The 12,592-nt window shown below is 37.5% G+C and overlaps 2 protein-coding genes across 2 annotated transcripts in view; one reads left to right on the forward strand and one right to left on the reverse strand.

The window, feature by feature from the left end:
* Positions 1-3,093: 3,093 nt before the first annotated feature.
* LOC140934714 (QRFP-like peptide receptor) lies at positions 3,094-4,053 on the reverse strand. Its single transcript, XM_073384292.1, has one exon. It carries the CDS (start codon positions 4,051-4,053, stop codon positions 3,094-3,096), a length of 960 nt encoding a protein of 319 aa, XP_073240393.1.
* A 2,979-nt stretch (positions 4,054-7,032) lies between these two features.
* LOC140935762 (uncharacterized) overlaps positions 7,033-12,592 on the forward strand; it is a 6,327-nt gene continuing 767 nt past the window's right edge. The window contains exons 1-4 of the mRNA XM_073385328.1: positions 7,033-7,312; positions 10,121-10,218; positions 10,626-10,734; positions 11,297-12,592. The exon at positions 11,297-12,592 is cut by the window's right edge and continues 767 nt beyond it. Of these exons, the coding sequence (XP_073241429.1) occupies positions 10,678-10,734; positions 11,297-11,647 (408 nt within the window). The 5' untranslated portion in view covers positions 7,033-7,312; positions 10,121-10,218; positions 10,626-10,677 and the 3' untranslated portion in view covers positions 11,648-12,592. The remainder of the gene's footprint in view (positions 7,313-10,120; positions 10,219-10,625; positions 10,735-11,296) is intronic.

The raw sequence follows: 12,592 nt of genomic DNA on the forward strand, positions 1-12,592 counted from the left end.
ATATTGACTTCATTTCTTTTTAACGACGGAACTCGAACCATCCGCCATTTCAAATTAATTTTTAATAAATTTTTAATTTTACTGTAAACCCGTGTGGTGAGGGTAATATAGCCTGTGTACAGCCGCCCCTCACCTCAAAAAATTTTGAGGTGAGGGGCGGCTTTACACAGGCAAGGATAATATGGCTTGCGGAATGACCTAATTATGCGGAATATAATATACGCAGCTGAATGATCCAAAGAAATAAATTAAACTGAAAAGAGCGCCCTTTTTTGGCGCCAATCAATTTGCAAACGCAGCTGCTGTCTTAACATACGATGACAATCAAAAAACCACGAAGGCTCGTTGTCGACCAGCCTTTTCCGCACAGCGAAAAAGATTTGTCTTCTATTGAAGAAAAGATGTTTTCGAAGGTCACGCTCCCTTTCTCTTTATTTTTTTCTGCAAAAGATGTTTGTACGATTAACTTAAAAGTTTCTGGTTACCTATATTTGTATTCGAAACCGTGTGAGAAGTGTTTCTTTATGAGACTGTGGGTTACGTGATCGTGACATAATTGATAATTTTCAGAGATGAATCGAATCTTGTATTTTGTTTCCTCAGTTGCGAGCTTGAGACGTGCGAAACAGAAAAATCGACCAAAATCTTAATTTCGTGGCAAGAGTTGAAAAATCAATTTCTTTCATTTTTGTTCATAGATACCTTTTACGTATATAAGAAACCTAACGTAGATTGTTCCCGCCGAAAGCCTTTTACTCGTGAGAAAAAATAGAAGATCGGTTTTCGATGCCGGAGTCTCAGACTGCATTAATTTTTAACCTGAAATTCGCTAACATCATCTTTCCTCGCGTTCGCAAACGAAGCTGGATGGAGAAATTTGGGCACTTTCAACGAACAGAAAAATTCTTTTCCTTCCACTAGAAGATACTTTCTGGACAATAGGGAAGCTGATCGTACTGAAATAATTTTAAAAATGAGGGATAGGTTTTCAGGATAACAAAAATTTTAAAAGTTCGTTACTCATTTTCGACGGCAATATTTAACATGTGGTATAACTCCAAATTCTCTTCTTGCTATTTAAATCACACATTTAGACATTCATTTAAAACATACCTGGGAATTGGCTTGGGTAAGTGAAGGAAATCTCAGTATTAAAGACCGTACCATCGAAGTTCAGGAATTTTCATGGTAGGCTGGCGGTATTAAATTGTCTTTATTGTGTAAACACTAAACGCACATAAATAGATATTTACAGCCTAAAGGCTCGTTTTTCGTACGTCTTGTAGGTTTTCCCTTTGCAAAATTGCTTTTTTCAATCAAAGAATGGGGTAAAAAGGTGAAACTCGGTCAATTTCAGCCATTTTGAAACACTGAACTTTACCTGCCGGCGACTCTGCGTGACAGTCTGTTCCGTGACTGCACGTGGCACAACGTACGTTTAAGAGACGGAGCTGTCAAAATGACAGTCACGAAATCAAGGTAGTAACGCAACGTAATTCATGATCGAAGGAGTAACATTTTCGGTCCCGACAGTATTTTGAAGAATCAAAAAATCAAACGCACAAGTATTCTGGTACTCACTTTCTATCGAAAAATAAGGACTTTAATAATCTCGTACCCAGATCTCCCTCTGTTTTACACTTGGCCGTGGGAGATCTGGGTGCAAGATTAGGACTTTAACAATGGTAATTCGTTAAGAAGATATTTCGTCTTGTTACTTTACAATCGAGGAAACTAAGTTATTTTGGTCACGCCTCACTATATTTGCCGGACTTCAATGTTTTCGCTTGGAGGCTGCCTTCAGGAACCCTAGCCAATTCTCAGGTATGTTTTAGATGAATGTCTAAATGCGTGAAGCTCACTCAAATTGGCGCCAAAAAAGGCGCGGCAATGACGCGCGCATGCCTTTTAGTTTAATTTATTTCTTTGCGCCAATTTCCATATTTTACATTCCGCATAATTATGTCATTCCGCAAGCCATGCCACATGCCATTCCACAAACTCATTCCGCCTTTACCCTCACCGAAACCCGTGTAATTGGCGTAATCGTGATAGAAAATTTGATCTGTGCATAAAAGGATGCTTAGTAACAACAAAATCTGCAAGTTATGCAATTCCGACTCTGTTGAAAATTGGAGCCAGCATCTTCTATTTGGTCATTTTAATTCATGTTTTTTTCTCTCAAATTAGTGACTAAAATGGCTGGATTGCATTGCACTGCGACCAGGAAAGCCGTAAACACTTGAAATATCTCAGGAATTTTTTATTGTGTTATGACCAATCACAGCAAAGATCAAGACAAACCCCGGGAAAGCCAAAATAATAATTCTTTCTCCCTCAACTAAGTTAAAGAATAAATCAAAGAAACCTAAGTGATCTCGAGATATCTCGAACTAATTCGACTCTCACTTTGTCAAATACCCGAATAAAACCGAAAACCTACAGACTTTGGGTGCCTAATCGTGTCCCCAAAAAAGCAACTTTGGGACGTTCCTGAGCGTCGCGAATCCTTTACTTCGCGCTCCGCCGAACTGATTAAGTGTAACACTGTAAAAATAGCAATAAACTTTTTTATTGGAACAATGATGCTAATTTTGAAAAACATGCTTGCCAAAACTTGGTTTCCGTGGTAACATCAATGGTGACGTACACGTAGAGATGACTTTAAAATGTTCCCAGATAAATTTTAGACTGAAAGGTTGCAAGTTTGGCGGCCATAGCTTGAACGGTTTTGAAGTTATTCAACTTTTTAAAGGAGGGGGCCTCGGAAGATCCTCGGTGTGAATACGGTTAACCTCTGCCTGAATCTGAATTCCTTTCTGATTTGTTTAAAATCTTAATCTTAGTGTTCGATTTACATGGTTCAGTTAAATTTAGAGAATGGACCGACATAAAAATTAAGGTTTACATCACATATTGCCCTAATTTGATGATCTTGAGTTATGTTAGAACAAGTTCCATTTGGCTTTTGTCAGTGATTGACAGCGAAAAAAATTTTTGGATGAATCTGCTGCACTCTCTAAGTCATTTCTGAATAAATAAATGCTCTGTTACTGAGCAGTCTTTCAGTTCGTTTTTTTCTGTTATATTCCCTTATTCGCTGGCCAAGGTGTTTGTTTGAAACTCAGTCAAAGTGGTCACATTAGGGCGTCGCTTTTGTAACACATTACACCTCAGGAGTCTTTGAAATACACTTTTGAGGTTTCCGCCTAAGTACCCGTATAACAAGGGATCCAATGCCGCGTTTAAGCATATCAGAAGTTGAGATCCTCTCCAAATAAAACCATACGAAGTTAAGTGAAAATAGCGAAGTGTTCGTGTGACCATAAAAGGAGACCAGCAGATGACAAACGCTGCGGTTAGTCCTGCGAGTGTTTTAGCAACTTTCTTATGTCGTCGATCAGATCTGTCCGTAAAAGTATTGTTAATTACCCCAACCCTTGAATGAAGAGCGCGTCGAATCTGAGCTTGAGTAAAAAACATATACAACAAAGGAATGATGAAGAACAGTGTTGCATGCAAACTGTAGAATATTTGTCGGCCAATATTCCCCCATGTGGTATTATCACAAATTAATTCACCGTTTTCTTGTGTTTCCACGCGATAGATGTGAACCAAAGGCGAACAAACAGCTAGGCAAAGGACCCAGATTGCGATAATTTTCAAAAATTCTTTTCGTGGCCAGCTATTGATTCTTGCATTAAAAGGATCAATAACAGCTTTCAGTCTTTGAAAGCTTAACAACGCAAGCGTTGTTATTGAAACTGTGTAGGTTGCTTCCACGAGAAATCCCTGAAGTTTACAGGTAACGTCACCTCCTATCCAACGCCAATAAAAACTCACAAGATCAAAAATAGTGAGAAAAGTAAACAAGAGATCGGCAGAAGCTAGATTTGCCAAGAACCACATCACAGGGGAATGTGTTCTCCGCAGGGTGGCATAGCAGGTTATTAGAACCCATACATTTCCAACGACTGACATGATGAAAACAGTACTATAAAATGTAGTGAGAAAAACCAACACAGAAAGCGTGAACGAACTGCTGTTAACCATTGTTAAGATGTGTAACAGAAGTGTTTTACCATTGATTAATTATAACTGGTGTTTGCTCTTATTCGCTAAGGAGGACGGGTAATGAAGCTCCAACACGTAACTCCAATAACCTTACTTCCCGTCACATGGTGACTCGTGAATTTTGTGAAATGCGAGAAAAAACATTCTTAAATACTTTCCTCGATTTCAACTTTGTCTCTTAAATTTTGGTCTCTGTGCATAATTCCTAACGTGTTTTTCTCCCTTTTATGTTATTTGCATTTTATGTTGTGTTTGATTTATCATTTCCTGTCATCTTGTGGGTCAGCTTTTGAACATTAAATTAACTTGTCATTTTTGATTGTTTTCCTTTTCTTTTCGCGCTTGCCTAACATTTACTCGATCCATGGCCATGAAATAAACGCTAATCGTTGGACAATTACAGACTCTTCTGGAAGAAAATTTAATAATTTTTATATCTTCGTTAGGTAAAGCTCCATAATTTGTTTTGTTCTTAGAAGATCGAAAGAAACAACCAATGGCGTTGTCATTCTAAATCCCATTTTCGTTGTTAAAGCAGTTGTTTTTTATAATAGCTTTTACTACGTGACATGAATCCATTCATGTGCAAATTTTAATACAGTTGTTAACTATAGAGGAAGCAAATCGGATGAAGTCCCATGGAAAAAAAATGATAACATAATCCTTCTTTTCGTAATTCACTTAGTAGGCATCTAGCTGATTCCAACATCGTTTAATCGCTAATAGTTGGAAAACTGCAAACTGTTCTGGAAATCATCATGATCAGAATTTCCTCATTGTTTGGCTCGCAAACAGTCAAGCGAAACAACTGCAGTGTTTACGATCTATGCAACACCACATTCAAGGACCTCAAATCACGACATAACAATGTTATCGTATTTTTTCCTACGATGCATTTATAAGGGCTGTAAATTTATAAGGGCTGTAAAGCTTACTCTGAATCAAAGCATTCATGTGCAAATCGTTTGGAGGTGTTAACTGGAAGGAAAAAATAGGGATTATTATCTATAATTTAAATCCTATTTCGCTCTCCCTATTTTTTCCCAATTTCTTTTTTTAGTTGGGGGGGGGGGGGGGGGAGGGGTGGAAACCTGTTGTGAGTTTTGGACAGCTGATCCTATACTTTTCAGACTTTGTTGACTTTATTTTAATCATGCTTAATAACTTGATTGATCTTTATTTTTGCTTTCATGATAAGATACCAACAACTTGAATTTCCATTTACTCTCGTCTTCGATAGCTCATAGTGGAATCTATTTAACCCAAATTATTATGCGCAAAATTTTTATTAAGTAGTTGTTATTTGTTGTTCGGGCAACGAGTATACGAGTTCTGCTAATTAAAATCATTTATCTGCACTATTCCGATAAAGCGAAACAGAAGTCTGAATCCAATTCAGTCTCAAATTCATCAATAATTCATACTATGAAATACAAAGAAATTTATGTTTAAAAAAGTGTTGGAAATCAGATAAAAAAAATTCTCTATTTTTGTATCCTTCTAAAATCATTTTTTTTGAGGAGCTATATCGTACATTCGACAAATATATATTTCAGCAAAAATATCACACAATTTGTCATTCGTTTAACGGATGTAATCAGATTGTCTTAGAATGTTAACATCACTATACTAATACGGACTCCTCTTGTCGACTGCATGTGCTCTAAGCCTTACTTCAATTTTTGACGTAAAACATTTTTGGGATGGTTCGTAGTGTTACAGAAGACGCTATAAGATTAAGTCTGGGCCCAAATTTCCCACTATTTCTTGCAACCAATGACTGGAGTTCAACAGACTAACGTTTTTGTTTTATTAATGTACAGACGAGCGAGTAGTTTTGCTTTTTTCACCAACCGTTTCCACTGACACGGTCCATGAATAAGGGCATTCTGTCCCGCCCAATGGAAGGGTGCCCCTGAGGCTGTCAAACCCTGGCCCTGTTTACTGCACAAGACAAGTTCATTTTGCTAGCCTTTACTATCATTTTACCATTATCCTGTTTTATTTCAGTTACGAATTATATATACAGCATTAAATGAGTTAAACTAACATCTTACTAAAATGTAGACCACTTATCGCCAACCTTCTCACCCGGGGTCTTTTAATGGCTTCCGGTCCAAACTATGACACTTAAAAAATTGGCTAAATCACAGTGTGCACCCTGTTAAATACTGAAAGGCCCTGAAAAACCTGCTCAGTGGCACATATACACCTGTATCTGTCTAGGCTAAATAAGAGAGTGGCCCACGATGCTAGCCTGCGTCACAGAAGGCCCATTCAGGTCTAATACTGTCGTCTTGATACGAGTGGAAAAATACTTTTCACAACTTGTACGAACTCAGTCCCAACTTCTGGTTTAGTTCATCCACAGGGTGAAATAAGGTGTTTCCGCAATTCGGAAATGTTGCGGAAACCTGATGGTTCAAATTTCCGTTGCGTTTCCGCGGGACGGTTACGACGGGAAACGTGTAAGATGAAAATGGAGGTATTGTTTCGTGTTTCCGCAGCGCTTCCGTTGACTTAAACGTGTCAGCTAGTTTCCATTGCGTTTCCGCAAGCGGTTTTTTACTGCAATTTTCTGGTTTGTATGATCAATCCCTGGTTTCTCATATCATAAAATTTGTTTTAACTGTACTGATTACGCTTCAGGCAAGATGAGGAATCATTGCATTGACCTAAAATATCCGAAAGAACAGAGATAGTCGCCTGCGCTAAACTACACGTCGTAAATACTGGAAAAGTGATAGATGATTCCCTCTGTCTTCCTTTTCTAAGAGATTCAAAGACGTGTTATTAAAATTATTAGCGCTCCAAACATTGAAGCGTAATTTGAAACAATTTAAAATAAATAAATGATTTTTTAACACGCTTGCACGCGTTTTGCCTCGCTCTGGAGGCGTGAATCTTACGAGCATGCGTGCCTCGTTTTCACGTTGAATTTTGAATCGCGCGCCCTTTTGAACATTCTTCGCTGTCGGTTCGCCTTCCATTTTGGTGGTTTGTACATGCAGGGCCGTTTTGTTGTGAAGTTGAGCGAGGAGAGTGTGATAGATTGCGGAGATAGACTGCAGGGCGGAATAATAGTTCGAAAAACTATTTAAATGAAACGCCAAATCCCATGGAAGCGGTGATGAAGGAGTTCAGTGTTCACTCTTGGCGACTCGAATGCACACTGAGTGTTTCAACAACCATTGAGAAGAAAGAACGCCTACTTTAAACTGTGGATCCTTGTTGTTTCGTAAGTACATTCTGAATCTCTTTTAAATATATAGAAGCATATTTAAGTTTATGTAATAGCTTTGGGAGCATTTCATCGATGTCGATCATAAAATTCGTTTTACATGTAAGCTTACATCCATGTTTCATGCGACAGCGAGTTGCTTCGTAACCTTTGTACGTTGCCTGTAGTTTCTTTAATAACATATACCTGTAAAGCACGTGTTTTTCTGATTTCTTTGGCAATAAAGACATAGTTGCTGCCTCACCGAAAAAGAATTTTTCTGTATACTAATGCACATTTTAATGGCGAAGATGGCAGCTGTAAAATATTGAATCTCGAATGAGGAAACGGAATCACGGAACGGAGTACGGAATCAAATGTCAATGACAGAAAATTATTATTTAAAAATTCCTTGACACTGAAATGTACAAAACATTTCCACTCCAATTTCTGAGACTGTGGATATTTATCACAAAGATAAACCTGTACGAAAATAATATTTAATGTTCATATTAATTTTTTGCATACAATGTCCATTTCCTTACTAGATTCAAAACGACACATGCAATTTGCAGGGACCAGTGGGAATTGTATACAATTGAAATAAATGTAGTGCTTGTTACGATACTTGTATTGTTAAAAGGAACCTTTTCTCTTTGTGTACGTGCACCATAAAAAGTTTTATATGATGGTGCAGAAAGGTTCTAAAAGTCTAAAATATAATTTCCTTACACTTCAATTTGTCATTAAGCTTCGAACACAAGGATATATGTAACAGCTTTATTCGATGACAAAGCAACCTTCATTGACTCAAGTAAGACGCCCATCTTTGAGTGGGAAGTCGCAATTCTATTTATCCATCTTTGAGTGGACAAAGTAGTGCTTGTGTCAATAATACTTCAAATGTTGCAACAGTCACCAGGAGATAAACAAGAATATTATTTTCAGAAATATTATTTCCTTACACTTCAATTTGTCGTTAAGCTTCGAACACAAGGATATATGTGACAGCTTTATTCGATGACAGAGCAACCTTCATTGACTCAAGTAAGACGCCCATCTTTGAGTGGGAAGTCGCAATTCTATTTATCCATCTTTGAGTGAACAAAGTAGTGCTTGTGTCAATAATACTTCAAATGTTGCAACAGTCACCAGGAGATAAACAAGAATATTATTTTCAGAAATATTATTTCCTTACACTTCAATTTGTCGTTAAGCTTCAAACACAAGGATATATGTAACAGCTTTATTCGATGACAAAGCAACCTTCATTGACTCAAGTAAGACGCCCATCTTTGAGTGGGAAGTCGCAATTCTATTTATCCATCTTTGAGTGGACAAAGTAGTGCTTGTGTCAATAATACTTCAAATGTTGCAACAGTCACCAGGAGATAAACAAGAATATTATTTTCAGAAATATTATTTCCTTACACTTCAATTTGTCGTTAAGCTTCAAACACAAGGATATATGTGACAGCTTTATTCGATGACAAAGCAACCTTCATTGACTCAAGTAAGACGCCCATCTTTGAGTGGGAAGTCGCAATTCTATTTATCCATCTTTGAGTGGACAAAGTAGTGCTTGTGTCAATAATACTTCAAATGTTGCAACAGTCACCAGGAGATAAACAAGAATATTATTTTCAGAAATATTATTTCCTTACGCTTCAATTTGTCGTTAAGCTTCAAACACAAGGATATATGTGACAGCTTTATTCGATGACAAAGCAACCTTCATTACTCAAGTAAGACGCCCATCTTTGAGTGGGAAGTCGCAATTCTATTTATCCATCTTTGAGTGGACAACGTAGTGCTTGCGTCAATGATATTTCAAATGTTGCAACAGTCACCAGGAGATAAACAAGAATATTATTTTTAGAAATATAATTTCCTTACACTTCAATTTGTTGTTAAGCTTCGAACGCCAGGATATATGTAAAAGCTTTATTCAATGACAAAGCAACCTTCATTGACTCAAGTAAGACGCCCATCTTTGAGTGGGAAGTCGCAATTCTATTTATCCATCTTTGAGTGGACAAAGTAGTGCTTGTGTCAATAATACTTCAAATGTTGCAACAGTCACCAGGAGATAAACAAGAATATTATTTTCAGAAATATTATTTCCTTACACTTCAATTTGTCGTTTAGCTTCGAACACCAGGATATATTTAAAAGCTTTATTCGATGACAAAGCAACCTTCATTGACTCAAGTAAGACGCCCATCTTTGAGTGGGAAGTCGCAATTCTATTTATCCATCTTTGAGTGGACAAAGTAGTGCTTGTGTCAATGATATTTTAAATGTTGCAAAAGTCACCAGGAGATAAACAAGTAGATTTTTCAGGAATATAATTTCCTTACACTTCAATTTGTCGTTAAGCTTCGAACACAAGGATATATGTGACAGCTTTATTCGATGAGAAAGTAACCTTCATTGACTCAAGTAAGACGCCCATCTTTGAGTGGGAAGTTGCAATAATTCTATTTATCCTTGTTTGATTGGACAAAATGGTGCTTTATTATACTTTCAATTTTTGCACATGCCACAAGGAGATCAACTAGACGATTATACAGTGTTTTTATATTGTTACACTTTAACTTTGTATTGTGTCTCAAGCACTTGGATAAGGGCTTTATTCGATGATAGAAGCAACCTTCATTTTTTAAATATTTGTCTTTGTAATGCACTCCCAGAAAACTGCCTCATTTTAAGCTCTCTAGTTTTTTCAGAACCAGGCTGTTACAATAGTATACATATACGTGTAATACGTGTATTATTATTTTGATATAAATATTTGACATTTCTTTTGGTCTTTATTTCTTTGAGGTATAATGATGCGGAGAACAAAAACATGAGGCTATTTTTGGTTAATGAAGTCTGGGAAAATTTTGGGTAAAAGAAATGGCCCAAAACAGAGAAAAAAGGTAAGTTGTACACTTTTCTAAGTTTCTTGAATTTGGTACAGTAAAACCCTGCCTTAGGGCCACCTCGGTAATACAGTCACCTCGTCATATAACCACTTTTTTTGGCAGCCTGGCAAAACCACCATACATTTTCTTGTAAAAAAATCCTCTTTAATACAGCCACCTCATTATTATGGCAAAACTTTTTTGGCCCATTGATGACCATATTAATGGGGTTCCACTGTAGTTTCTTGGTGTTGCCAACAGGTGCAATCCCCTAATGACATGAATACAATAGATTGAAAAACCACTAAATAATACCCACACCAAAAACAGGAGCAAACCAACAATACTTTTAGCAACACCAAGAAGCAGTCTTAATTCCTTTTCTACAGACCTGCACATTTAACATGCTTTCCTTTTGCTAGGGGCCATTTTTCAGTCAGGGAAGTACTCGCGCAGACGTGGTAAGGTGGCAAAATGGAAAACTTGAAGAACACAGAATTCGGACAAGATGCCAATTTGAGAGCTAAAAAGGTAGGTAAAATACATGTACATTATTTTGTTAATGCTTGCAGTGCAAATATTTCTACTGTGTAGGTTACGTCATCCACTGAGTGATTTATTTAGCCTGTCCTGTAACAGAGCTGTGCTTTGGCAGTGCCTGGTGGCCCCTGTTGCATTATTGTTGCTCCTGGGTGACAAGGAAGTCTTAGTTTGTTCAAAAACATTCATCCTGGGTACCTGGATCTTTCAGGTTAAGGGCACAAGGCTCTTTCATTTTTTAAGAACACAACACATGTTTTGCATGTTTGTCTTATGCATACATAATTTATGATTGTTATAGAATGCACGAGTGTCACACCCTACCCCCTTTGACATTTTTAATGTTAACAGTGTCCTTGCCATTTATTTGAGGGGTTTGATTGTAGTGTAAATTGCTCAGAGCAGAGAGCAAGAACCAAATCTGAAGATTCAAAATAGTCAGAGTCACTATTTTGCCAGACTAAACTGTTGCTGAAGAACAAAGTAAATGTTAATCAAGTGTTTATCACACTAGTCATGCCACTGTGACTAAATGAGTTTTTTTGGTGTTCAGAAATTGAGGAATCGTACAGACGTGTTGGACAAGGCACAACTTTCTCTGAATGAGAAAGCCAAAATAAAGGCTTTATTAGACGTACACAATGCTATCCAATTTATGTCTTTGGAGGAGAGTGAAGACAATGAAGAGGGGGCCAGCGATCCACCACCCAGGTACATCAGGCCACTATGCTCAGAGAGGTCAAAGTTAAGAAACATCAATGCTGTTCTTGACGCCTTTAGTGAGGCTCACATGTCAAAGAGGCAAAAAAAAAGAACAGCCAGGAAAATAACCAGAGAGGTTGATAAATACTTGTCAGACAGACCAGTACCAAATAACTGCCCTTCATGGGCAGTATGCCAATAACACCGCCAAAGTAACAAATTGCTACAGTGATCGCTACTATGGCAACTGGGAATAAAAGGTCCAAAAATGATGCTGTGCACATTATGTCCAGAAAATGACCTTTAGCCGAAGCACAAAATGAGATGGCGTAGTCGCTCTACATGAGTATAAAATTCTACTTTTCCCCTATTTTTCACTGGTTTAAAACCTATCATATTGTTTTTCTCTTAATCAAGAAAGTATTTGACACTTCTAGTTCACTGGGCAGTAATTCAGTCTTCCCTGCGTTTTACTAACAACGAAACCAAATGAGCGAGAAGCCCTGTGTGACTTTTGGGTGCCACTTGCATAAAGTTGAAATTTGATGGTCAACAGTGACATTCTCTCTTCAGGACTCTGCATCCACGACCACCATAGTAGAGGTCACTGTAGCAATTTGCTTAAAGTCCCTAATGTATTATCGGCCTTCTTTAGTCAGGATGACCCTGTGATGATCAACTCTAAATTGCACAATCTTATTGGAAAGGTGATAAGAGTTTTATTCTTTAAGACAATCTTTACTCGACTGTGTTCATTAAAATTGCTGAAATTACAGGATAGTCAATGGATTATCCTAAAACTATAAAACAGGGAGTGTAAGATAGATGCATTGTGAAAGTGAGGCGCTTGTTAAAAGTGCACAGTTCGTGATTATTATTCAAACTCAAAGGTAGGCAAATTCTGGTAGACTACTTTGTATGCCACCAGGTCTAAGTTGTCCATGCAGTTACAGCAGAGTAGCAACAAAAAGTGAGACACGTGTAGAGATGTTGGCTTATACATTTGTATATAAAGCCTATATGGCTAGTTTTGTTTGCATCACTGTCGTCTTTGTAGCATCAGTCTGATACTCCCCAATAATAGCCTCTCAGCAGTTTGTATAGGCTTTAACAATAATTTTTGGGGATGATCCACCAAGTACTGGTA

Source organism: Porites lutea, chromosome 4 (assembly GCF_958299795.1).
Source record: "Porites lutea chromosome 4, jaPorLute2.1, whole genome shotgun sequence".
NCBI lineage: Eukaryota > Metazoa > Cnidaria > Anthozoa > Scleractinia > Poritidae > Porites > Porites lutea.